The sequence below is a fragment of the Mastacembelus armatus genome, chromosome 16 (assembly GCF_900324485.2).
Source record: "Mastacembelus armatus chromosome 16, fMasArm1.2, whole genome shotgun sequence".
NCBI lineage: Eukaryota > Metazoa > Chordata > Actinopteri > Synbranchiformes > Mastacembelidae > Mastacembelus > Mastacembelus armatus.
In genome coordinates this window covers 25,720,917-25,744,605 of record NC_046648.1, presented here as the reverse complement: position 1 = coordinate 25,744,605, position 23,689 = coordinate 25,720,917, and the positions used below count along the sequence as shown (strand labels likewise).

Genomic DNA, 23,689 nt, shown 5'->3' with positions numbered 1-23,689 from the left:
GCCCTCGTTTTCATCATTTCCCTCCGTGCTGCTCTATCACACACGTCAGAGGGTGTGGGAGGCAGAGATCTGTTGGGTGGTAAAAGGTGAGGAGGTGAAGCGGGTGTGGATGGTGAAGCAAGTGCTCTGTGAGTAGCCAGGCCGCCACCGGCAGCCGAAACCCCTCCGGATGGGAGGTGAGCAGCGGGGGGAGAGAGGCAGGATTATATGTTTTGGGGGGGGGGTACTCACTGACAGCCTATAGTTCTGCATCATTTTATCAAACTCCTCGTCAATTTTTTTGTATTTCTCCTCAGTGCGGGGGGTGAGGGAGAAGGGCTCCTCAGGGTCTGGGCTCTCACAGTCCCGGTGCTCTTTCTTGTTCAGAGCCTTTGTTCCACAGACACAAGAAGAAGAGGGCAGACAGACAGAGAGAAAGAGGAGAAAGGGTAGGTTAGATTACATAGCAGAAGTGCAACAGTACTCACGCCGTAGCGTTTGAAGAGGCTGTCCAGGTCCTCGGCCTTGCGGTACTTGTCGTCATTTAGCGGGCTTTGGTCGATGGAGTCATCGCCATCGGGCTCAGGGCTGTTGCAGCCGTTAAAGCCTTTCTTTCGTAACGTCTAGGAGTCAGAGAGGGGTAGAGGAGGAGAGGGAGGAGGCACATTTACATTTCATTTTTCATTTTTAGACATTTTCATTTCTCACACTCCAACCACCATCTGAGTCGACTCCTACAGCGGTCACTGTACAAAAATCAGTCAGTAAAAGTCACACAGAACAGGTTTTTATTCCAGGCAGCATAATCATGGAAAACATATTCTCAGACTCTGATAATCCTCGATCGATTTGTGAGGTCGACATTCACGCTGCAGCTCCCCGTGGCACCACAGGGCAAGAAACTATACAGAGCATGTCAGAAAGCACAAAAGCAGCAGCGTGCAGGCGTCACATCGCTAATCAACAGTGCTGGTTGGTGCGAAGCTTTGCACTGAGGAATGTGGTTAAGTGAAGGGAAAAAGTCTGAGTGAGGAGGCAAGTGGCGGTGTTAGCACTTTGAAAGGGCGAGACAAAACAAGGGAGAGCAGGGAAGAGAAAGATGGAAGCTCTTATTTTGAGAGGATTCTGCTAAACAGGATTGGCGTTAAGTAGCTTTGCCTGGTGGGCCTTGACCACACAGCCAAGACGATAGATCCTCAGCAGAATGGGTCTTAAACCGCAGCTGGAGCGCCTTCTGTGGTCCAAAGGCAAGCTTTAGCCCCAAGTGGTGCCTTGAAATCTCTCTGCAATAGGAACTCGAGTATATCAGAGTATATCAAGCTATTCTTACTGGCAACTGAGCCCTGAAAACCTTATTCCTTTAAAAAACAGTCACTGCAATAGACTTCGACAGACTTTCTCCCAACACTTAGCCCCAGTGTCTTGAAAGAAAGAGCTGAGTTGCTGCACATGGTGAATGGAAAAAATTGATTCTGAAAATGAAATCTAGACTATATGACTTATAGTTAAAACTAATAAACCCACTAAGTCCATAAAGGCCTCAAATACAGCCAAAGTGTAGCACAACAGACCTTTACATAGGTTATCAATAAGGAACTCACACAGCCTGTATTTTTTTGAATGAGCACCAGCTGCTGTACCACATGTGGCTGCAGTGTGGTGGCGGTCTGATTTAAATATAAGCTGCTGAGTGAAGATGATTCAACTGCATTAAATTCAGCCTTGGAGGTGGAGCTGGTGGGACCAGGTCATAGAGTCCTCCCTCTGTACCTTCTGCAGGTGTCCCTGGTCCTGGAGCTGGTGTTACTGGTCCCACCAACCTGCAGTGTCTATTTGTTGTTTATTGTTGCTGTTCTTTTCTCTCTGCTCTATCCACTCACCCCAACCGGTCGAGGCAGATGGCCGCCCAAACTGAGCCTGGTTCTGCTGGAGGTTTTTTTCTTCTGTTAAAGGGAGTTTTTCCTCTCCACTGTCGCCAAGTGCTGCTCATAAGGGATTTGTTGGGTTTTTTGTTTTTAGTTTTTGTAAAGTGCCTTGAGATGATTTGTATTGTGATTTGGTGCTATACAAATAAAACTGAAATGATTTGAAATTGAACTTGCGGCTCTGAGGGCTGCCGACTAAACCCAGAGGAGGCAGAAACAGATTCTTTTCATTTCAGATGAATTAGCCTGAAATCCTTAAAACGGGTGAGGGCAAGAGGGTGAGCATGTCATTTGGACGGCAGGGTTCCACTTCTAACAATAGTGATCTTTCATTAAAACTAAAACCACTTTTCTTATGTCAAAGCAGCGATTCATCTTCACGCAGAAACAGGTCATTAGACGTATTTGTTCCAACACGGAGACAGTCGCCTGATTCATCAGCACTTTGCTCTGCAGCTTATTGTCCACAGAACATGCTCAGGTGCCCACAGGTCAAAGAAAACACGCTCGGTGGAGGCAGCTGGTGTGTGCATATGCCTGAGCTCTGATCTAAAAACCCAGGGAACAAACAAACCGCAAGAAAAAACGATAAATACAAATAAAACAACTTCCAACATGACAATGAGGCCGTGTGACACAGGACGTGATCGTCGACACAAGGAGATGGAGGTGGAAACTAAACTGTGACCACACTGAAGCCATGGCGCTTTCACATGCACTAGCCCACAACACACATCTGTACTGCTACACATGTGAGGACTGAACCCCAACCGTCACTGCTAACCTAAACCTTAACCTACCAGAAACCTTTATCTGGTCTTGGATGCTCAATTGCTTAATTTGCTCCATAGTCTGGCTGGTCATTTCCAGCTGCATTGGTAACTTCATACCAGCCAAGAACTTGCCGGGGTTCACGTCAAGGTCAGCAGTTTCTGAAAGTGCTGTTGCTGAAGGCTGCTCATGGCACAGTATCTATGCTGCCTCAATGCTGAAACAGGTTAGTAGGGCCCCTGGGAGCAGCTGTGCAGGTCAGCTATGAAGTAATCTACAAACTATACGCAGGTCCTATAGACACGCTGTGTTTCTGCTTCCTTCCTCACACACACATTTGTTCTAATTTCAGACATCACAGTATCTCTGTAAAGGCGGCAGATATTTTGTGAATGTTACAGTGCAGAAGTCAGTCAGCCATCTGTTCACCTGTCCGCCATCTCTCCCCCTCTCTCTCGCTCTATTGTGTTGCCAGGGCAGGATTCGCCCTGTACAGCACCACGCCGGCCTCTGACTGGCCATGGCCACTGATAAGCCACGCCCCCGTCCTGCCAGTGGGCCTGCTTGCTCGCCCACCCGCTCTGTGTTTCCATCTCTGCATGAAACGCTGCTGCTGCTCCCGCTCACTCAGAAAAGTGCAAAGTCTCACACTCATCCTTCTGTGTTTTCCCTTCTGCTTGTGATGTCTTGGGACATGTCCTCTGCACCTCCTCTTCCATCTTTTCTTTTCCCACCACCCTCCTCTCCTCTCTCTCGGCCTGTTCCCACTGTCCTTTCTGTCCTCTGCCTCTCGTCCCTGCTGTTTATGACTGTTCTCCTCTCTGTTCTTCCCAGGCTGGTTACCAGAGTCAAAAACCGTCAGGTGCTGAAAGTGAGCAATGAATTTCTGGGCGAATGATCTTTAACATTTAATGTTTTCTAACTTTGGCCACCAGAGAGAAACTACTAAACTACTATTAAACTGTCAAATAAATAAATAAGTAAATCACAGACTTACTCAGCCCCATGTTGTTCTCTTCTCACCTCATCTCTCCATCGTCCTCCTTTTCTATAAGGTGTGTGCTTGTGTGAGCAGCTGTGTTTGTGTGTTGCAGTGAGTGTATATGTCTTGGTTTCCTGTGTGTCTGTCTGGGACTAAAAGCAGATATGAGTCCGTCTGCCCCAACTCACTCAGGTAAAACATGCACGACTCACATCACCTTTCTCAGGTGACGTTATGCTCTTTATTCAAACTTTACCTTCTAATTGTAGCTTGTTCAATTTGAATTGAACTGAATGTTGATTATTCAGTATATTTACAAAGAGAGTTTGGAAGTGAGTCCAGTATTTAACAGATTTTAATATGGAGCTTTGAGTCATATGTAAGAAGGGTCAAGATTTCAGTCCAAAAACTATTAAAAACAAGGCAGGGAGCCACCCCGCTGCTCTTCCTCACCACTACCTTTGTTATGTCTTAAGTCAAAAAGGATCAGGAAAGACGAGGGTGACAGTAGGATACAGGGTATCTGCAGGTTTCTAAGAGCTAGATTTAAGACTTTTTAAGACCTTTTTAATATCACGCTGAATGAAATTTAAGACCAATTTTGTAGAAATAAAATAAAACATCCCACAATTCAACCAATTACCATAACACACTGTTTATTGATATAAACTGTTTACACACCATTTGATTTATTGAGTAAAACAAAAATAAAATGCCAGGTGTTTTCCGACAGGTTTCCGCAGCCGCTTTGTCTTATTCACACCGCATGTGGGTCTCCAAAGCTTTCATACCCATTGTTCCGAGTTTTAAATTTTTTTGCACAGCCTGCACCGGACCTCGAACACGTTGCCACTAACTGGACTTAACCACGGCGCAAAATTAGGGTTTTGTAACCAATTGTCATTAAATTTACATTTACCCATGGCAAAAGACTAATGCTGAAACTTTCCCACAGTTCACGCAGCTGCCGGAAAGCATGTGTTAAATAAGCTCCCCTCAAACGCGTATTTTAGTTGGTTCCGCCTATTTCGTAGGGAATAGGATTTCAAATTGATTTCAAGATGAAACTAAAATCTTCTTTATGGGGTCTTTTAGATTTCATTTTAAGACCTTTGAAACGCGAATTTAAGACATTTTAATGGTAATTAAGGCCTTAGTTTTATAATATGGAATTTAAGACTTTTTAATGGTAATTAAGGCCTTAGTTTTATAATATGGAATTTAAGACTTTTTAAGGCTTTTTAAGGATCCGCGGACACTCTGGGATAGTAGAGGCCCCAAGGTGCTGTCAACACTGTCTAGAGCAGAAGCACTTCCAAAAGTCAGAATTTCAGTTTTCTTGTCATTAAAGGCAGGAAAATTTCTGGACATCCATTCTGGTCATACAGATGTTGAGGGTACCGAGGCAGCTGATAGAGTATGTCCTTTAAATGCCATGCATACATTAGGCCCGACCCAGGAGGATCGAGGCGGTGCCTGAAGTGCTCTCCCTGAGTCTCTTAAAGGAAAAAGGGCATCCCCCTTCTCATCGGCTATTCAGCGCCGCTCACTCGTGCCCCATGTCTCTCCTCCCCCCCCTGCCCTGACTGGGATCTGCAGTCTAGCGGATTAACACGTTCTGGCAAGCGAAGCGAGCTGCCCCCCCACAGACACAAACAGCCAGAGAGGCTGTTTGCACATGTATCGCCTCTCAGCCCTGCCCTGAGTGGAGCAGTGTGCTGAGTCCATACACAACACATGCATGGTAACATCCACTGCAGCATGATGTGTGTGTGTATGTGTGTGCACGAATGAGTACGTTTGTGCCTGTGTGAGTATTTGAGCACTTTATAATTTATACTCAAAAGCACTTGCTTGGAGAGAAGTACTGCAAAAAATGTGTTATCTCTCTGTGCACGTTCTGTGTCGCACCCTGAGCAGATAATCTTTACAAACTGTTGTACGCTTCAACCGTGTACTGTCACATCAGACACTGTTTATAGTGTCCATTACAGAATGAAAAGACTCTCTCACATACAGTGCTAAACGGTGAGGACGTGATTACATGAACGCATGAATTCCAAAATGTCCCAGAGACATAACAGCTCATAAGTGGAAAATTAACTTGGTGGTAGCTGTTTATCAGCATCTCACAGTAAAAGGAGCACGGAGGTATTATGGCCCTTAAATTTCTAAAAGGTGTTTATGTCTTAACAGGTGCAGATCATTTATATCTGCTAAAGTCATGGAAGCTTTTATTTTTCTTATTGCCAACAAACCCCAAGAAAACCCAACCCTGAACACCTTGTAACAGGTCCTGTCCTGTCAGTGAGACCCTGCAGTTTGTTTTTAATACAGGAAATATTTAGGACTCGGAGACAAACTAAGCTTCATCTGCATGGAATGTGTTGACAGTAAGACACAAAATAATAAATAAAATTGGACTTTTGTGCTTTAGATGGACTTCTGAGGTACTTTTTGAAGGATTTTCCACCTTTTCTCCAACACAATTCACACCTAAATATTACACCTGTTACTGTGCTGCCTGTTCAATATTGTTCTTTAAGCATTTTTGTGACACTGTTTACAGTGTGTTATTGCTGTTTCTGCTCAGATGTAGGGTTTGAGGGCATTTTCCAGCCCTAGAGGTTCAAACGCCACTGCTGATGCAATATAAGGATTAATGGAAAACTGGCGGCACAGACGACACTAAGATCCACTAACAAGGAGGTGCAGCATCTCTCACAGATGGGACAACCGAGGACCAACGCTGGAGGAAGTTGGTAAAAAAGGAAGGAAGGTCTCATGTAGGACACACACACACGCCAACCCACCTCTGAGAGGCTCTCCAGGTCTGAATATTGTATGAGGCTTGGTTTGGTGAGACCCTAATGGGCCAATAAGAGCGTGCAAGCAGAGAAAAGGGTGGTCTGATGCAGAAAGACACAGAGACACAAACACAAACGGTGCCAGTGGAGCTTGAGCTGATTTGGCCCAGAGCTGCACAACACACACACTTGCATGCACCTACGAGCCACGTGCAGCTGGAGATACGGCCCTCAGAAAGATTTCACTGCTGACAGTCTGAGACGGGCAAAAAGTGCAGGACAGGAGGAGGGAAAACAGAGTGAATCAGGACATTAGGAGGAAGGAAACAGACGGAAAAGGGTGAAAGGAGAGACGGGCACAGATTCGGCTGTAAACTCGACCCATTCGCCAACTCAGCTCACTCAAATCCAGTACAAAACCAGTATTGGATGCAATGGAAAGGACTGGGTTCTGTTTTGGCCCCAGTGACCTCTCGGTGCTAGGCCACATGTTGAAGAGTCCTTGAGCGTGACACCGGACCCCACGCTGCCCCCAGTGGCCCTTCCATCAGTGTGTGAGTGATTGCGTGTATGAATCACTGAATTGGAAATACGGTAAAAGCACTTTCAACGTACTTAGGTTCATTTTCATATTAGATTCATTTTCAATGACAGTAAAAATGCAGTGGTGTCTCCATGTTTACAGCTGATGAGTCCTGAGCTCCTGCAGCAAAAGTGAAAAACATTAGTGAGATGCAGCTTGAAGTCAAAGCGCCATTTGAGCTGCACTGCAGTGTACATGGCTCATTGAATCATAGCTCGCTATCTCGTGTTCAATTCATGAGAGGCCCATTATGAAGAACAGGGTCAGCAAGACGTGAATGTGCTCCATGCCTGACCAGCTCCAGCAAAGCTTTTCCCACAGGAAACAAAGATGTTAGGAAAAAAAAAAAATTCCTACCACAAAAACAGAAGGAAGCGACTTCCCCCTCACGACCTCTTCTCAGTCAATATGCAAACGGACAAACATTATGTTGCTGCTGCTCAACAGACTCTTCACATTTCTGACGACCACTTGGTGCAGAGGTGGTTTTCAGTTGGCTCCAGGCATCGTTCTTTGGCTTTGTGCTGAGGCCTCTGGGAGATTCCAGGGCAATGGTAAGGTGGTAACAGCACTAAGCAGAACTGGACTCAGCAACTCCAAACTGTACCGGACTGGACTAAAGCACATGACTAGAGGAAACTTCACGGGATTGAAATGGATTACAATATACTGGACTACACTACCTTGGTGTTTAAAAAGTCTGGGTAGGAAACAAGAAGACTGCAGTCAGGTCAAAATTACAGCACACAGGTCAAAGCATCCTGGACCACAGATCATCCACAGGTAAACAGACTGGACTGCAACGAGAAGGACTGGCTGTGGTAGACCAGACTGGACTTAATTAGGCCTAAATAAGTCTGGGAGGAACAAGTTTGGATTAGTTCTGATTCATCCTTAATGAGCCCATGTACTGGAAGGATGCACCATCAGATCAGAAGAAATACATTTCAACATTTTATGTAGCATATTGTCTCAATGACAGCATTGATCTGGATCATTAGCAGGGTGGCACAGAACCGCAGGCAAATCTGGATCATGTCGAAGTCACATTAAATTCAGTGTTTTGGAATAAAGACCGTTCCAGCCATCACTGCACACTTTACCTCGATGATGTCGGCGTTGGTCCGGCTCTCATGGGGCTCGTTGTACTCCGTGTACTTGAGCAGGACCTTGTCCATGTCAGTGCTGGCGTACTGGAACAGCTTGTTGGAGTGGTTGAAGATGATTAGGGCGATCTCGCAGTCGCACAGGACACTCAGCTCGTACGCCTTTTTCATCAGGCCGAACTTTCGCTTGGTGAATGTCACCTGGTGGAAGGAGATGGAGGGAGCAGGAGGGAGGAGGTGAAAAAGAAACAAAACAGAGGCTGGAGTTAATGGAGCTATACGGAAACACAGATAAAGGCTTAATACAAAAAAAACAAGAAAACAGCAAGAAATTGCCAAGATTTTCATTACTTAAAAAAAAAAGTCAGATTTTCAACACTTAACTGCAAATTTAACAAATGAACAAGTTGCAGACTGATAAGCTCAAATAACAGACGCGAACCCTTTTAATACAAAACATGTGCTGCTTGTATTTAACCCATACAAAACCCAAACAGTAAAAAATGACGTGGTGTGGTTTTCTGGTTATTTATGAGCCCGACTTCAGGAGCAGGAACTTCTTGAGGTACCGTCATCAACCTGACAGTGAATCACTGTGACTGAATCAGTTCATTAATTTGTGCTTTTTGCTTTTTTGAAACCCTCAATCACTATTTTACGTCATGCGTCAAGGCTGATGGTTTGCAGAGAAGGGACAACAACAAGACTAATATGAAAAGTGCTGATTGTTAGAAACAGACTTCTAGACAGGGCGTCAAACCTGCTCTCAGTTGGTCTCTTGCCTCCACAAACTCCTTCTCTGTCCCATCACATGCACGGGTCTTATGTCTTCTTCTGCCACACGTTATTTTGCTTTCCTTCACACACAAATGCAGCGTTGTATGAGCCCCCTCATTTGGGAACAAGCAGAACTGAACTGGGAGTGTTGCTGTCGCTGGTATAGCTGGTATTGACAAACTGAGGAGGATCAGCTTTTCTTGGATTAAACACAGGTCAGCACGAACACACACAGGTCAAGAGAAGGATGGACAACCTCCCGATGCTGTGACAATATCTGGCATCAGATATGTACTCAAAGTAAAAGCAGAGGCTTTTAGCCTTCAGGTCAGGCCCATAAGTGACACCATCACTATCGCCACGATATAAAATCCTAAACATCTGTGGTGATACCACAGACAGGGGACAGGGCCTGAAGAACAGCATTCAGCTCTCCTACAACCTTTCTGGCTCTGAGTGAAATATCTCAACAACCTCATTCACTACTAAGTATGTAACACGTCACTTCCCTTGACCCACCGCTAACTGGTCTTTTCAGAGACCTGGTGGATCTTAAGATCTGCAGCAGGTAAAGTCAGAATCACTAAGAATATTTTAGGCAGGTTTGCATCGTTCAGACTGAAATGTGTTGAAAACCATTGATGTGACATTCAGGTTCTCCTCAGGTTGAACTGTGTTGAACTGCCTGTGTTTTCTTACAGAACTACCCTGAGTTAGACTGTTCTGGTTCTGAGTGAAACATCTCGACAACTTGGGAGTAAAATTTTCAGCAGATATTGAAAGATAAATTCTGCTGATTTCAGGTTACCCTATTCTTTATATAATGACCAAATACCTGCAAAACTTTCAACACTCCCATCAGCCTCAGCTGTACATAGTGATAATTAGAACCTGCTAATAGGCTGAACAAAGATGGTGAACACATCATACCTGCCAACACCAGCACATTAGGCATCATGCCGACATCAGCGCTTAGCCAAAGCGATGCTGCGCCTCTGTGCAGCCTCACGGAGCTGCTGGTGTAACTGCAGCCTGTTCGTCTTGTTAATATTGAAAACAAAATTTTATAATTCCAGTTCCCCTCCATAGAGAAGCAGTGGCAGCTGTTTCCATCACCAAGCTCAGATAAAATCAAACAGCACACAGACATACTTAAAGACTCAATGACCTAGCAGCTCAAGAGCCAGATGTTTTTCTCAGGAAGTGGAGGAGACCAAAGCTGAGCTGACCTGACAGTAAAAGCTGGACGTTTTGAACTTTTCTCAGGGGGATGCAGAGAAGCAAATCTTTCAAACAGCTCCCACATACATAGTTTGTCAGAAATATAATGAGAAAGTCTCTCTGTGGTGTTACAGCTGAGCTTCCCTTGACACAGGCTTCTCCAAAGAGTAGATGAGTAAATGTCCCACCGTCTCCGAAACTGAAAATCGTTTTCAAGAAGGAAAACACAGGTATAAAATATCTACGTCAGTGATGAGCTTGACTAAATGTACATGCAGTTTCCAAGCCAAGTGACAGTAAAAATTAGTCTCATTTTCTTGGCATCAGCAGATTTCTCTTAAAGTGAGTTTAGCGGCTGAGCCTTTACAGTGTTTTCTTGTGGTAACTACTGTGCAGCAGCAGTACCGTCTGTAAATCAATGCATTACTGAAATATTCGGACTAGAGGTTCAGCTGCTCTCGCACTCTGCATGTTTTTGGCTGAATGTAAGTGAACTGAACTGAGAAAGGAAAGAGGCGAAAACAAGACAAGGATGAAAGCAAGAGAAGCAGCCACGTGAGATCGTCACTGTTTTCTCCCACGATCGCTTCATCTCTCTCATCTTTTGTTTCAGCACCCGACATGTTTCTGCCTCTCATTCCTCCGTCATCTCTCATTTTCTCGCCCTCATTTTCTCTTCCTCTCGTCTCTCTCGCTTTTTTCCACATCCTCCTCCCCCACCGCCCTGCTGCTCCCTCCTATCGCACTCGCTCACTCATTGCTTCCTGCTGCCACAAATCAAATTATATCGGGGTCGTATCCATGGGCAACCGACTCCCCCCACCTCCCCTCCGCCCCCCGTTTCCCACCTCATCACACAGTGCTGCCATCATCTTACCTCCCCTGCTCTGTCTCCCCCCCGACTTTATCTCTGCCTATCTGCATATCTCCCTCCTCTGTCTCAGAATGAGCAGATAAATTATGTGGCAATGTTGTAAAGGGAGGAAATTACAGCTGTGCAGTATGATGAGAGTGGTTGGTGATGAAGAGACAAGTCACTGCAAACAACAACCGCTCTACTAACAAATTATAATGTCCAGTGCCAAAAAACAAATGGCTCCAAACAAACCAACAAAACCTGTTTTTCCTTGGTCAGCAGGAAGATGAGTTTGGGTCTCAGTTTGACACGAAGGATAAACAAGCTGCAGGTAATTGCCATTAAGAAGAGAACTGCCAGGTAACCAATGGCAACTGAAGAACAAGACAGTGAAGAGAGAAGGAAAGGGGGCGAGCAGCTTTATTTGTGTGTCTGTGTGTGTCTTGGCCAGGCTGCATGGCAGATGGATGAGGAAACCACCACTGACAACCACAGCCTCCTCTCGCTCTTCGCTGTAGCCAAAACCTGCTTCTATTTGCTGGTTAACGTCCAGTCTGAACAGCAACAACAAGGCAGCGACCTTCTCTCTGCTGCTTTCAGGATGCCAAAACTTCCAGCTCGATATTCTAGTCTAACATTTTCTGTGCCACAGCTAGTTTCATCCACTGATTGTTTAGGCCCAATACAGAGGGCAGAGTTTCAAATTTAAAGAATTCTTCCCATTTTACATTCTGAGCTTTCTTTGAGCATTATAGGTGTGCACAATAGCGCCACCAAGCAGAGGCCATAGCTACCCTGTTAAACCTCTGGCCACCCCAACCTCAACTTACCCTGTACAGCTGCTGGATTCTGGCATTTGAGTCTACCAAAGTCAACAATGACCATCCCAAGATCTTTGGAAGGTGTCAAGGTACAAGACATAAAAACTGCAAAGACCTACTTCAGTATGAATCATCGCTAACTAAATATACTTTCTAGAAAGCAGAATCTGCAGCATGTTCAGATTCTGGGTCATTTCAGATGAATTCAGGACCTATCTCACCACAGCCAGCAGGCTCAGACTAGGAAAGCTTTGGACGCTGAGGCTCCTATATATCAAACCGTTTCTGAGAGTCATGTTTTTTGCCCAATATGAATAAAATAAATCTACTAAATTCACCAATATTACAGGGTTATGTTCCATAAGCCAATGATCCATCACTTGTTATTCACACTATAATTTTCCTATCAGGTCTTTTGGGGCTCAGGTGGCTTCGTTTCCAGCAGCACCCAGACCACTTGTGTAGTTCACCCAATGAACCACCTGTAAATGTTTCATCAAACCCTTAGATGGATGCCCCCTGACGTCTGCAGCCCGAGAAACAGTTTGAAGCTCCAGTCTCAGCTGATTTTTGTATTTTGGACGTATACTGTCTTACACAACCGCTGTTCATCTTTTGAACCGAAGCGTTCCAACTGTCAGTAGCATCGTATAAAACACAACGAACAGGAATTTCACTCTCCAAACCCCAGAATCCCAAAACAGTTGCACACATGACGTGGATGTGCTGTTATGTGGCATGAAAATGATTTGAGTTCTATGGTTCTTTGATTTCTGAAAGGAAAACTGTCCCTCTCACCACTTCCTGCCACAAAGGGTCAATGGAAAGTCAACCCTTTAAAGTGATAATCCATAAACCATCACATCACAGTTGCTTCTTATGTGTCGGTCTCCAATCAAATGTAGTTTCTGAGCCACTGTCATGCTTCCAGGCGGGGCCCACACTCTTGAGCGCTGTTTATTTATTTTGCGGAGCTTATGGCTGCATCTCTGAATCAACATGTAGGAGGGTGATGGGCTCTATGTACTCCAAAACTGATCTGATTTCCTTTCAGAAGCTGCACCCTCATTAGTTGAAGCAGCACAAATTGAGCATGCAAAAATCGCTTTTTTGTTCAGCAGCTTAATGCTCTGCTCCTCTTCAGACACAGCAAACTTGTTGTGGATGCTGCTGGAAGAGGAACTGAATCTTATTCCAGTGTGTGAAGTACTGTAATAAGCAGAGAACAGTAAATGCTGAGTGCATTTTAGGTTCATCAAATGTTGTTTTGCCACAGCAATTAAAAAACCATTTGCTGGTTGTTAATCGATAATTGCTGCCAATGACTAATCTTTGATTGTGACACTTTGACCACGTATTAGCACAGAGCGCCGACTGACAGACTGTTTGGATCCTGGTGGAAGGCTGTCTGAACAGAAACAGCGGCAGTCCCTCTCCTCCACGTCCAGCTGTGTAGGGACGAAGCCATCACACCTCGCACATTTATGGAGATACAACAACCAACGGCTGAAAACTCAGCATGATTTTCCAAACTTTATGGCCACCTTGCTCTCACACTGCTCATGTTTTGTTCGGCCAGGCACCTTGCTTCCCTCCGTCTGCCTCTCCATCTTGTTTTCTTGTCTCTGTTTTTGAAGGTGGGCACGTCAAATCCATTACTCAGTCTGTTCAATGGAGCAAAGCCCATTTACCAGGTGACTCATTTTAGATGGATCATTTACGCTTTCATTCTCTGACACTGTCACTGATGTGACCAGAGGGACTTAAGCTGTTTTCAGGGAGAATATCATACTGTCCTCTTCTTTTCCACCGGAGGCAGTAGAGAGGTGAGGGTCTCAAAAACCCCATGGCGGCTCTGTGGAGTCACGTGAGCCCCATAAAACATGATGCCATCATACGGTTCAGATTACACAGGACACGTAAGTCAGTGATGGATGAGCAGCATATTTGGCTACACAGAGTTTAAGCCAGTGAAACATTATGCAATTAATTGCATGCATTGCATTATCCAATGATGAGCCCCGTCATTAAACTTCAGAGTTTTGTCTCAGGAACGTGAAATGTCCTAAGCTGCATTTGTTGTTGTGTTATTTTGTATTAAGGGTTTACGGCAAAGCTGATGTGCATCTTCTCAAAGGTTTAATTGCACGTCAGGGTTAGAGCAATGCAGCACGGAGACCAGAACTGATTGGTCAGCTTGTGTTTCTGATGCCAGTGGAGGCTGATAAAACTCGACCAACATTAACCAAGTTCAGCAAAGTGATGATGACACTAATGAGGCAGGGTGAACTTTTCCATCATCACTCGATATCGTTAAGCGAATATGGTGATAAAAGCCCCGTACGTCCGCAGCACACACCACACATCAGCCCGTGTTGTGTTGCTTTTAAACAGACGAAACCTGAGTCAATTACACAGAGACTTCAATGACGGTGATGAGAAACGTCTATCTTCATCTGGAAAATGTGTGTAAACATCATCAGTCACTTTTGTTCCTATGAACTGTTGTTCCTTTCAACCAGAAAGAAAGTGTATTTGAACTAGAACAACTGATGGTTTTAGCTTAATTTGCTTCAAATGTTTAACTTTCCTAAAATAATAATAAAATAATTGATTATTAGGAACCCCTGTCAGATTGAGTCAGTTTATTAGGAACCCCTGTCAGATTGAGTCGGTTCATTAGGAACCCCTGTGTCAGACCCAATCAGATTATTAGGAACCCCTGTGTCAGATTGAGTCAGTTTATTAGGAACCCCTGTGTCAGGCCCTGTCGGTTCATTAGGAACCTCTGTGTCAGACCCAGTCAGTTTATTAGGAACCCCTGTGTCAGCTCAGTTCACTTGGAACCTCGGCCAAGCAGGTACTAAAAAGGACCTACCAGGTACTTTCCCCTAATGGAAAACCCAGTCGAATAGGGCCGATTAGTGCCAATGGAAAAGCCCCATGAGTTTCATTACTCTCTGAAACACCCTGAGCTCTCATGTTCTGCCAATTGTGGTTTACCTTTTTATTTACTTGAATCCTACATGCCACTTTTGCCCTGGGGTGCTCCAATCCCTGATGAAGCTGCTAAGTGAAGTGAGGTAGAGCAGAAAGTTATTAATCATTCAGACTAACCTGTCTGTTCCGTTCATCCGTGATTCTTTGAATCTGAATTTTTTTCCTCCCCATGTTACTGCTGTTGGTGTGGCAAGGTAAGAGGTCACGGACAGTTGCTGATGTATTTCCTCTTCCTGTCAAAGTGTCCGATGTCTGTCAGCTTGCCCTGTTTGCGCACGCTGCCCCTGTTTGAACCCGTTGAGCAACAGGCTGTCGGCCCGTACTTTAATAAAGAAAAAAGAGGGATCAGGAGAGGAAGAGCGGAGGTCGGCGTGTGGTGCCCTCTTCAGATCATGGTCCTGTTTCTGAGGGCAGGTCATCCACATTCAGGCTGGACAGGGATCCTCTGCCCTCTGCTTCACCTCAGCTGCACAGCTCCTGGAAAACAAGAGGCAACCATCAGCCAGGGAGAATCTGAGAGAAACATGGAAAATACTGTGACCCACTTGGACTATTACAAACATCGTCTTTGCCTTGACCCTTCACATATGACGAGAATAAACAATGCAGCAGTGTGTCGGAGGCGCACATCAGGGTGAAATGAAGAGGGGGTGGGGGTGTTTGCGACGCTACATGCAGAGCTGGAGGCCCTCGGGGGCCCATGAGGAGGAAGGCCGTACTGTGTCAGCTTCATTAGAGGCATCACAGCCACATCACTGATCTGCTGGTCGCCCGTGGCGACCGGCTGCCTGACACGCTGAATGCGATTCCCCAATCGAAGCCACAGTCTTTAGATTTCACTCACCATCCTGTTCCCTGAATATTTCACTACTGTCTGTGTCTAACTGTGACTCAGAGCTGTACCCTGAGCGCTGACCGTGGCACAGTTCACACTACATGGACTGAAGTGACTACACAAAACAAACAAACACTGGGACGGCGCTTTCAGATGCCCAACGTCTGCAGATTCCCAGCAAAGCCACTCAGCACTGAAAGACAGACCACCTAAACACTGGCCTCGTTCCCAGCAACACAAAAAGATAAAGAGTGGAAAAATGTGCATCTACCTCACATGGCCTGACCAAAATCTGTTTCACATTTCTAACAGGCACAGCAGAGGAAACACAGTGTTTCTGCAAATTCATGAATGGATGGGAAGGCGGCAGCAGCCACGAATGGCAAAAGAGCACAGACTGTTTAAGGCAGTGTAACTACTATTTGTGGCTCAGCTTTAAAAATAGCACTCTATAGATACACAAACAGACTGGGTGTACACACAGCACCGTGCACACACATACAAGACAACAGTGGGAGCCAAGTGGCAGCATTACAGAGCAGTAGCATCTGGAAATCCACGCGTGCACCACTGCAGCTCTCCAGCATTGTTTGCCTTCCCTCTACCTGGGAGAGGAGCAGAACAAGAACTCCATTTACGGCCGTTTTCAAGAAACAAAGGCGAAAGTCTGTCATGACTGACTTTCCCTTTGTGCTGCTGTGTGCACTGCACTAGTTTAGGGTGGATGCAATTGGCTTGGCTTTGCTCCTTATAAATTATGTGCCGAGGGAGGAGAGTGGGAGGGGGAGCTGAGAAAGAGCACGAGTGTTGTAATTGTTTTGTATAAAGGATTGATGAAGCACCGGAAGCCGCCTGGTTGTTACACACAAAGTCTAAGCAGCAGGAACTGAACGTGCTTCTGATATTTGGATCCGGCCCGTACACCACAATCGTTTTCTAAAAATCCATCTTATATTCTCTCCTTCATCTTCATCTCATTCCTACTGACAAGTGCAGATTTAATAAAGGAGATTAGTAACACGTGCCGGGATCAGCTCATTATTAGCAAAGAGTAGTAGTCTTAATACGATGCACATTCATCCAACGTCAGATAACACCAGATAAAAACATGCTGGGAACACATTTTAAACAAATAAAAACGAGGTACGTGTTCATGCTAGGCCCCGAACAAGATGGACTTGTCTTTGGCTGATCGGCCATGAAAAGGCTGCTTCATCTGCACAGGGTGGTCAATTCCCGACCTTTTACCCTTCATGCTGCTTCCCATGTCTGATGTCAGGCAGAATCTCTGCTCTCGCATGGGAAGGGGAGGGCCTGCAGTGTGTCTGCTGCCTCTCTGAGCAGGCTGCCGGTTCTGGACAATGAAAAGAAACGGTGATAATTAGAACCCACAATGGGCCCAGATTAGAACCCTTGGGACGCCTAACAATGTAAAGACAGATTCATTCACAAGGGGCCACTGACAAGCTCCTCTTTGGCACTGTATCCCAGTTAGACCCTGAGAATCTGGACAATGGAATTCAGAGCTTTTGAAGGAGACGTAGAGCTGCATACACTACAGTTCTGCTGTACTGATGGTAGGATATTATATGTCAAGACCTGATGGAAAAACTAATCAATCCAGTAGATAAATTAAACAAATCCATTTTGTTTTCCTCTGATGTCATATGCGAAGGGATAGCCACAGTGTGTTAACTGAGCATTAGAAAAGCTAAACAAATGTGTCCTCTAAGCTTTAGAGGGGCCACATCAGGTCATAGCCTCACGACGGCCTGCCACAAAGATTAGTCCATAAAAGAACAGTCACAAAATGTTGCACCATTATCCCTGACATCTGTTGCTGTGGCTGTTAAGCATTTCAAAGCTGCAGCTTCTATTCCAGCCATGTGGGTGGAAAGCCATGAGCTGCAGGGGCAATGTTATGATTTACATTCATGAGGAGAAAGTTGAGGGATGTGCTTTTCCTGACCACAACATGCTCAGTTGCTGCTGGAAGTTTCACAGTCCAAACGCAGGCAAGTTTCCCTTGGTCAGTCAGGGGTTAAATGACCTGCCAAAGGGCACATCACCCAGTTCCCACCCAAAGTTTGTGAACTGGTGACCTTCCTACTGACAACCTGCCTCGCTCTCCTCTGGGCTGCCGCTGCCCTCAATATTACTGATGCGCTATTGCCACAGGTCGAATGTGTCAGGACCTGCAGGGATGGAGTGCAGGACTGGGACTAGTCACCACACACACAACAAACCACAGGCACATGATTTGAGTCTACTCATCATTTTATTGGCTGGAAACGTGATGCAATCACATGATGCGGCTTTGTCTGTGCACTGTGGCCTGATTGACAGTAAAATGTGTTATAATTAGAGAAAAATAAGACCTGAAATAATAAGACTACAGGGCTGTTGGAGCACAATGAGGCAATAAGGTTGTTGTTTTCTCCTCCCACAGTCCAAACACATGCAGGTCAGGATTAGGGTCTGAACCCAGGTGGACCCGGGGCCAGTGTGTGTCTGTCTCTGTGATTGGCTGCAGATCTGTCCAGGGGGGACCCGTCTCTCACCCACTGCATGCTGGGATTGGCTCCAGTTTACAATAATACATGAACGTACAGACAATGTGACTCAATCACTTTTATGAAGCTAAAAAATGATGATTCTCAGGAGTTATAAGCATCTTTTTCCATAATATCTAATCAAAAATCAATATTAATAAAACTGTAATAAAAACTTGGGAACGTTTCAGGTCTCTGAAGTAAAATGAGGCAAACTACTAAGCCAGCAAGCATTTCTTAAGCAGGCTACTGAAAACACATATAGCTTCAACCTAAGTCTTCTGAAGCTTCTTTGTGTAGCCTGGTTCATGTCAGCAGACATTCCAGTGTTTTATTGTATTTTCTAATGCTGGTTAAAGTTATCTGCTCCTTAGACTTACACAGCACAAACAGAATGACAAGAGCAGTTTCCAGAGCAAATGCTGCAAAGCTGAACAACACTGTGCCCATGGAGCTGCACAACAACACTTACAATCTACTCACACACATGCTCTCTGGTGATCTGGCCAAATATGTGACCTTTTATTCTTACTGTATTTTTAAATGTTTATTAATTATTATTTATTAATAATTACGCCCAGTCTGTTTGTGTATTAGTTATTATTAATTATTTTTAATATTTGCTGGGATTACAGGTGTAAATCTGCTGTTGAACTACCCGGGCACATTCACGCTAATGTTACTGACATACTGTGCACTGTCCCACATAAATAAACAAATAAAACATTGAGTTAGCAGAACGTATTACTCCCATATCAGAGGAGTCACCTGGTTTCAGGTAGAGGTCAACCTGCCTGCATGCAGCCGCTAGAGTCACGACCTGTGCAGCCGTTCGTCAAAAGGACTGATCTGTCCCTTTGATCCAAGTCTGGGTGGATCGATATTTCGGTAAAACTCATTCATCACTCAGACTTCACTCAAACTGGTCTGACACAATGGACGATGCCCAACATGACAAATGATACGAGCAGATGCTCCTACAACTGGTGAACACATGATATCGAAGCAGCAGGTGTCAGCCGGTAATCGACGACCATCCACAGCTTCATCGACAAGAAATAAGTCAAACCATTGTTTAAATAATAAATAATCTGAATTATTAATTTCGAAACACAAGGCGCTGATTCTCAGACAAGACTGTATTTGTCTGAACAGGACCAGAAACACAATCATCAACTTCTGCTTTGACTTCCGCCATATTTTCCCTGCCTCGAGAGTCATCCAACATCATAAGTGCAACACTCAAGCTGCAAATATCTGCACATAGGACTACTGTCATCAGGAAGGCATTAATGCCAAGGTTCATACGTGGCTCGCCAGTATCAAGATACACTGCAAGTGTTTTACGAAGGGGGGGCGAAAGGCCTCTCACTGGGGCGTGGAAAGAGCTGCTGTTGTGTTCAAGGCTGGAGGGTTGGGGGTTTGGCGTTTAACTGGGCCAATGAAGTCCCTCATCTGACCCAGCCCAGCCTTGGGGTTGTTCTGCCAGCACCAGCTGTGTGATATTTACAGCCTGTTGCTTCATGTTCCTGGGCAACGGTTGGACACAGCTCCTGCCACACTCGGGCTTCAGGCAGCCAGCACGCAGCTTTGCTATATCAACAAAAGCATAGAGCTGAGTTTGTGGTAGAAGCATCAACAGGTGGAGTAAAAGGAGGAACTGGGACAAATGGTGTAGGAGGGGAAGCTGCTGCCCTTCATCTGAAGTCAGGCTTGTGCCTGTGCATCTACGCTGCCAGCACTGCCAGGGGACATAACGGCCCCTTGACGTGCTCCTCTTAAACAATCACAGGTGGGACTGGAGAGGTGTGGAAGAGAGGCCAGGCTGGAGGACAGGATGGGGGGGGGGGGGATCACAAACACACAAACAACACACCCACACAGTCAGTGCAGGGCAAGAAACACCCCAGTAATACCCACCGTGCACCCACACAACGATGCACTGTGTCTCGTAGCTCAGAAAGCTCAGGGCTCAGTGCTTTGACTGTGTTGTTGCTGTCACTGCATCGCTGGTGGGGACTATGTGGTTTGACCTGTCAGGTTACATCCCTGCCAAAGGTAAGTGCACCCAGAACCACACCCATCCCTCCAAGGTGAAATCATGGAGCCGGTGAAACAATGCGAGGGGCAGACCTCACAGTTAGGACAGGATTTTTATCTTTGCTAGTTCGTTTTCATCGAGTGTTAAAAAAATTATGACTGTTAAAGGTCGTAAAGAGATCAGATCTGAGCTGGGGCTCCCTGATCAGGCAATCCCATTCTCTTGGTCACTGAGTCAACAAAGAAAAATGAAAATATCCGAGTTACTTAATAAATGAACCACTAATAAATGACCTTCAGTCAATGTTTAATATAATGATAACAATCAGCAAAGTTACTGGTGATTCATCCTCTATTGATCAATTTATATTTGAACAGATTTAAGTGTCTTCAACCTGCACAACTTATAGAAATTCAATTAACTTAGAGTCCATGAACACCAGAGCTGTGGCTCGGATTAGTCTTTAATGGACCCTGAAGGCTGCTGGTACTTGTGTTTTGACAGTACATCGGTAAAGAGCTGCAGCCACTATTGGACTCAACTATTGATTATTAATAAAATGATAATCTGTCAAATGAGCTTTAACTTGTTTTATTATTACTGACAATCACTGAAGCTTTTTTTAAAATAAAAAAAGTCCAAACATTAACAGGCTGCAGCTTCTCTGGGAGAATTAATGCAACTGAAAATCTTTGCTTGTTCATCTTTGGGCTGTGACTGGAATTTTTTTATGTTCTGATTTTTTATAGGTCAAACAATTAGTTCACCAGAAAGTAACCAACCATTTACTTAATAACTAATCAATAAGCTGTCAGCATTATTCATTGACTCTTCTGTGACTGACACTGTCTGATCAGTGAAAATTACAGTTCCATAATTTGACACTTATTCTCTTTTTAGTCACCATGTTTGGATTTGGACTTTCTGGCAGGTATCCTCCAGCACACTGTCGTAAATCTGTAACAACAAAAGGTCCATGACGGAGAAAAATGCCCTCGAGACAAAACGCTGATGACGTCACGGGAAACGTACGCTAGAGTCGGCAAACATACAGAAGCTTGTTGTGACTGGTCGGACACGTTCCCATCAATGAGACCTCATGCCAGGTCCAGACAGGCAAGATGTTGATTATCACAAATGCTGTCATGAATGCAGGTGAGTGGGAGGAGGAACAATGCTGCTTCAGACACAATAATACCTGCCTTTTTTTGCCATCATTAACTATGAAGTGGGGGCACCTCAAGTTGTGCAGGCTGAAGACACTGAAAACTAATAACACTCAATAGAGAGTCTGGCACATGCTGCTGCAATCCTTTCAACAGATTAACCCTCCCTGAAGAAAACAGGGCTTTGGTCATGAAGGTTTATTCGTGTGGTCTTTCAGAAGCACGAGCTCCCTCTTTCGATCCAGCCACAGGAGATCAAGCCAGGATGGCTTTGTTGTCAAGAAACCCTTCAAAACATGAGTCCAGCAGCTGCTTGGAGACTCATCCCCTATTTCCAATGAGGCAGGAGACAAAGCAAAGCAAACAAGCTGCACAAATGGCCTGTGGAACATTATAACCAAACTAACTTCCCTCAAAAGTCATGTTCAGCCATTGTAAATTAAACTTCTGGCATGCAGCCAATTGCATATTCTATGTGCATCATTGAACATCTGTGGGAACATCTCTCACATATTAGCAGTTTGAGTGCATGGACCTATACAGGTTTGCTATGGAAGCTACAGCATAAAAAGAGACCAGGTTTATGGAGGTCTGCTACCTCCTGAGCTCTAAAGACTGTTGAACATGGATTAATAACCTCCTGGTATTTATCTTATGTTTGACTGATCGGCTATTGATAAGTCAGGATATGAGCAGAGTTAACAGTAAGGTCAAAGCAATCCATTAAATGCTTAAAGGACCGTATTTGTGTGTACTTTAAGTTCACAACATGATGTCAAGGGCAGGAGGACCATGAAAGTCACTCGACAAATTAATGCCATGTAAGCCTTCAACTGAAGAAAGAAAAAACAGGTGTGATGAGCTGCACAACAACTATCAGCCATAAATCTTCAAACAGCCCCCTCACTCTTAAATCCTCTATCGACAGATTTCAGGTCTGGGCAAGGTGTTAGCTCAGCGCCTCACGATGGAGAACAGGCCACACACCAAGTCACGGCACACTCCTCAAAGTTCAATTCAATTCAGTTTTGTTTGTGTAGTGCCAAATCACAATGAGATCATCTCCAGGCCCTTATCGCAGAACCCAGCAAAGTCCTTTGAGGCGCCAGGAGTGACCCCATCGACGGCTTCCTGGACTGAGAGGGCTCTGAATCTGTGTCAGCTTAAATCGAGCATGGGCATGCAGAGAAACAGTAGTTTTAGCCAGAGGAGAAGCAATGTGAACACTTGGCAGCATGCAGGCCATTTGCTCTAGAAGGAGTAAGAGGAGCAGCAATCCAACCAACTACATCAGGGGAAAAACACAGAATCCCATCAGTCGCTCCTACCGTCAAACACTGTTCTGTACGGAAAAAGTCCAGATTCTAGGCTGAGGCCAGAGAATTTAAAAAAAGAGGTCCAAGTATGAGCTAGTCCAAGTCACAGACCACAGGGGGACACAGTCCTGAGCAGAAAGAGCAGCACATGTCGCTCTACAGTCGACTTCTGAAGTGACAGCTGCTGCTGAAACGCCTCACTCCGGACACCCCACATTAGCCTCCTTACTGGACACCACTACCGACTCCCCACTGCTGCTGCTGCTGCTTGTCATGCCCCCACCCCGATCACTCCCAGCACATGTAGCGCCCTCTGCCCACCAGCAAACCCCTCCCAGGTCACCCTTTGCCCTAATATGCCTTCAGCAACTGCCACCAATCCATCAGTGTCTGTGTTGGAAACCGACACGCCTGTGCAGACGCCTGAATCTGCCTTTATTAGCTTTTATATGAAATATTTCTGTTTACTCAAGCGTGGCGCTGAAAGCCACTGAAACAACCTAAGGCGAGATTAACTGAAAACTATTTCAATAATCAAGTGTATCTGAAGATCTTATTGTGAGCTCTGAGAAACTTAAACTCTTTAAAGTTCAGACAAAACAACTATTTAGAAAAAGTCAGCAGAATAATTGGTCTAAACCCGTCTTCACTGACTCACCGTAGTGAGTGCATTTGGCAATATTCAACAAAAACAAACGTCACACTGGTAAATGTGTGTGTGTGAACATGTGTGAGTACATCCTCCACTTGGACCATGAGCAACAGGCAATGGGACGGTAATGTCTTCATTCCCCCGACCCCCCCATCCGTCAGTCCAACACGCCAGTAACGTTTTGGGCGCGCCACACTGGACCCTATGAGCCCTGTGCTGTCACGGTTCGCAGCGCCACATCACACCTCCCCGTCAGTGCTGATGAAGACGCTGCTGATCCAACACAACGTCCAAAGCTG

At 45.2% G+C, this 23,689-nt stretch overlaps 1 protein-coding gene across 1 annotated transcript in view; it reads right to left on the bottom strand.

Annotated features, from left to right (window-relative positions):
• The window catches only part of mef2d (myocyte enhancer factor 2d), a 47,903-nt gene extending 24,927 nt beyond the window's left edge, over nucleotides 1–22,976 (bottom strand). Inside the window, 5 exon segments of the mRNA XM_026316715.1 lie at nucleotides 232–401; nucleotides 404–602; nucleotides 8,151–8,354; nucleotides 14,946–15,305; nucleotides 22,751–22,976. Of these exon segments, the coding sequence (XP_026172500.1) occupies nucleotides 232–401; nucleotides 404–602; nucleotides 8,151–8,354; nucleotides 14,946–14,999 (627 nt within the window). The 5' untranslated portion in view covers nucleotides 15,000–15,305; nucleotides 22,751–22,976.
• Between the last annotated feature and the right edge of the window lie 713 nt (nucleotides 22,977–23,689).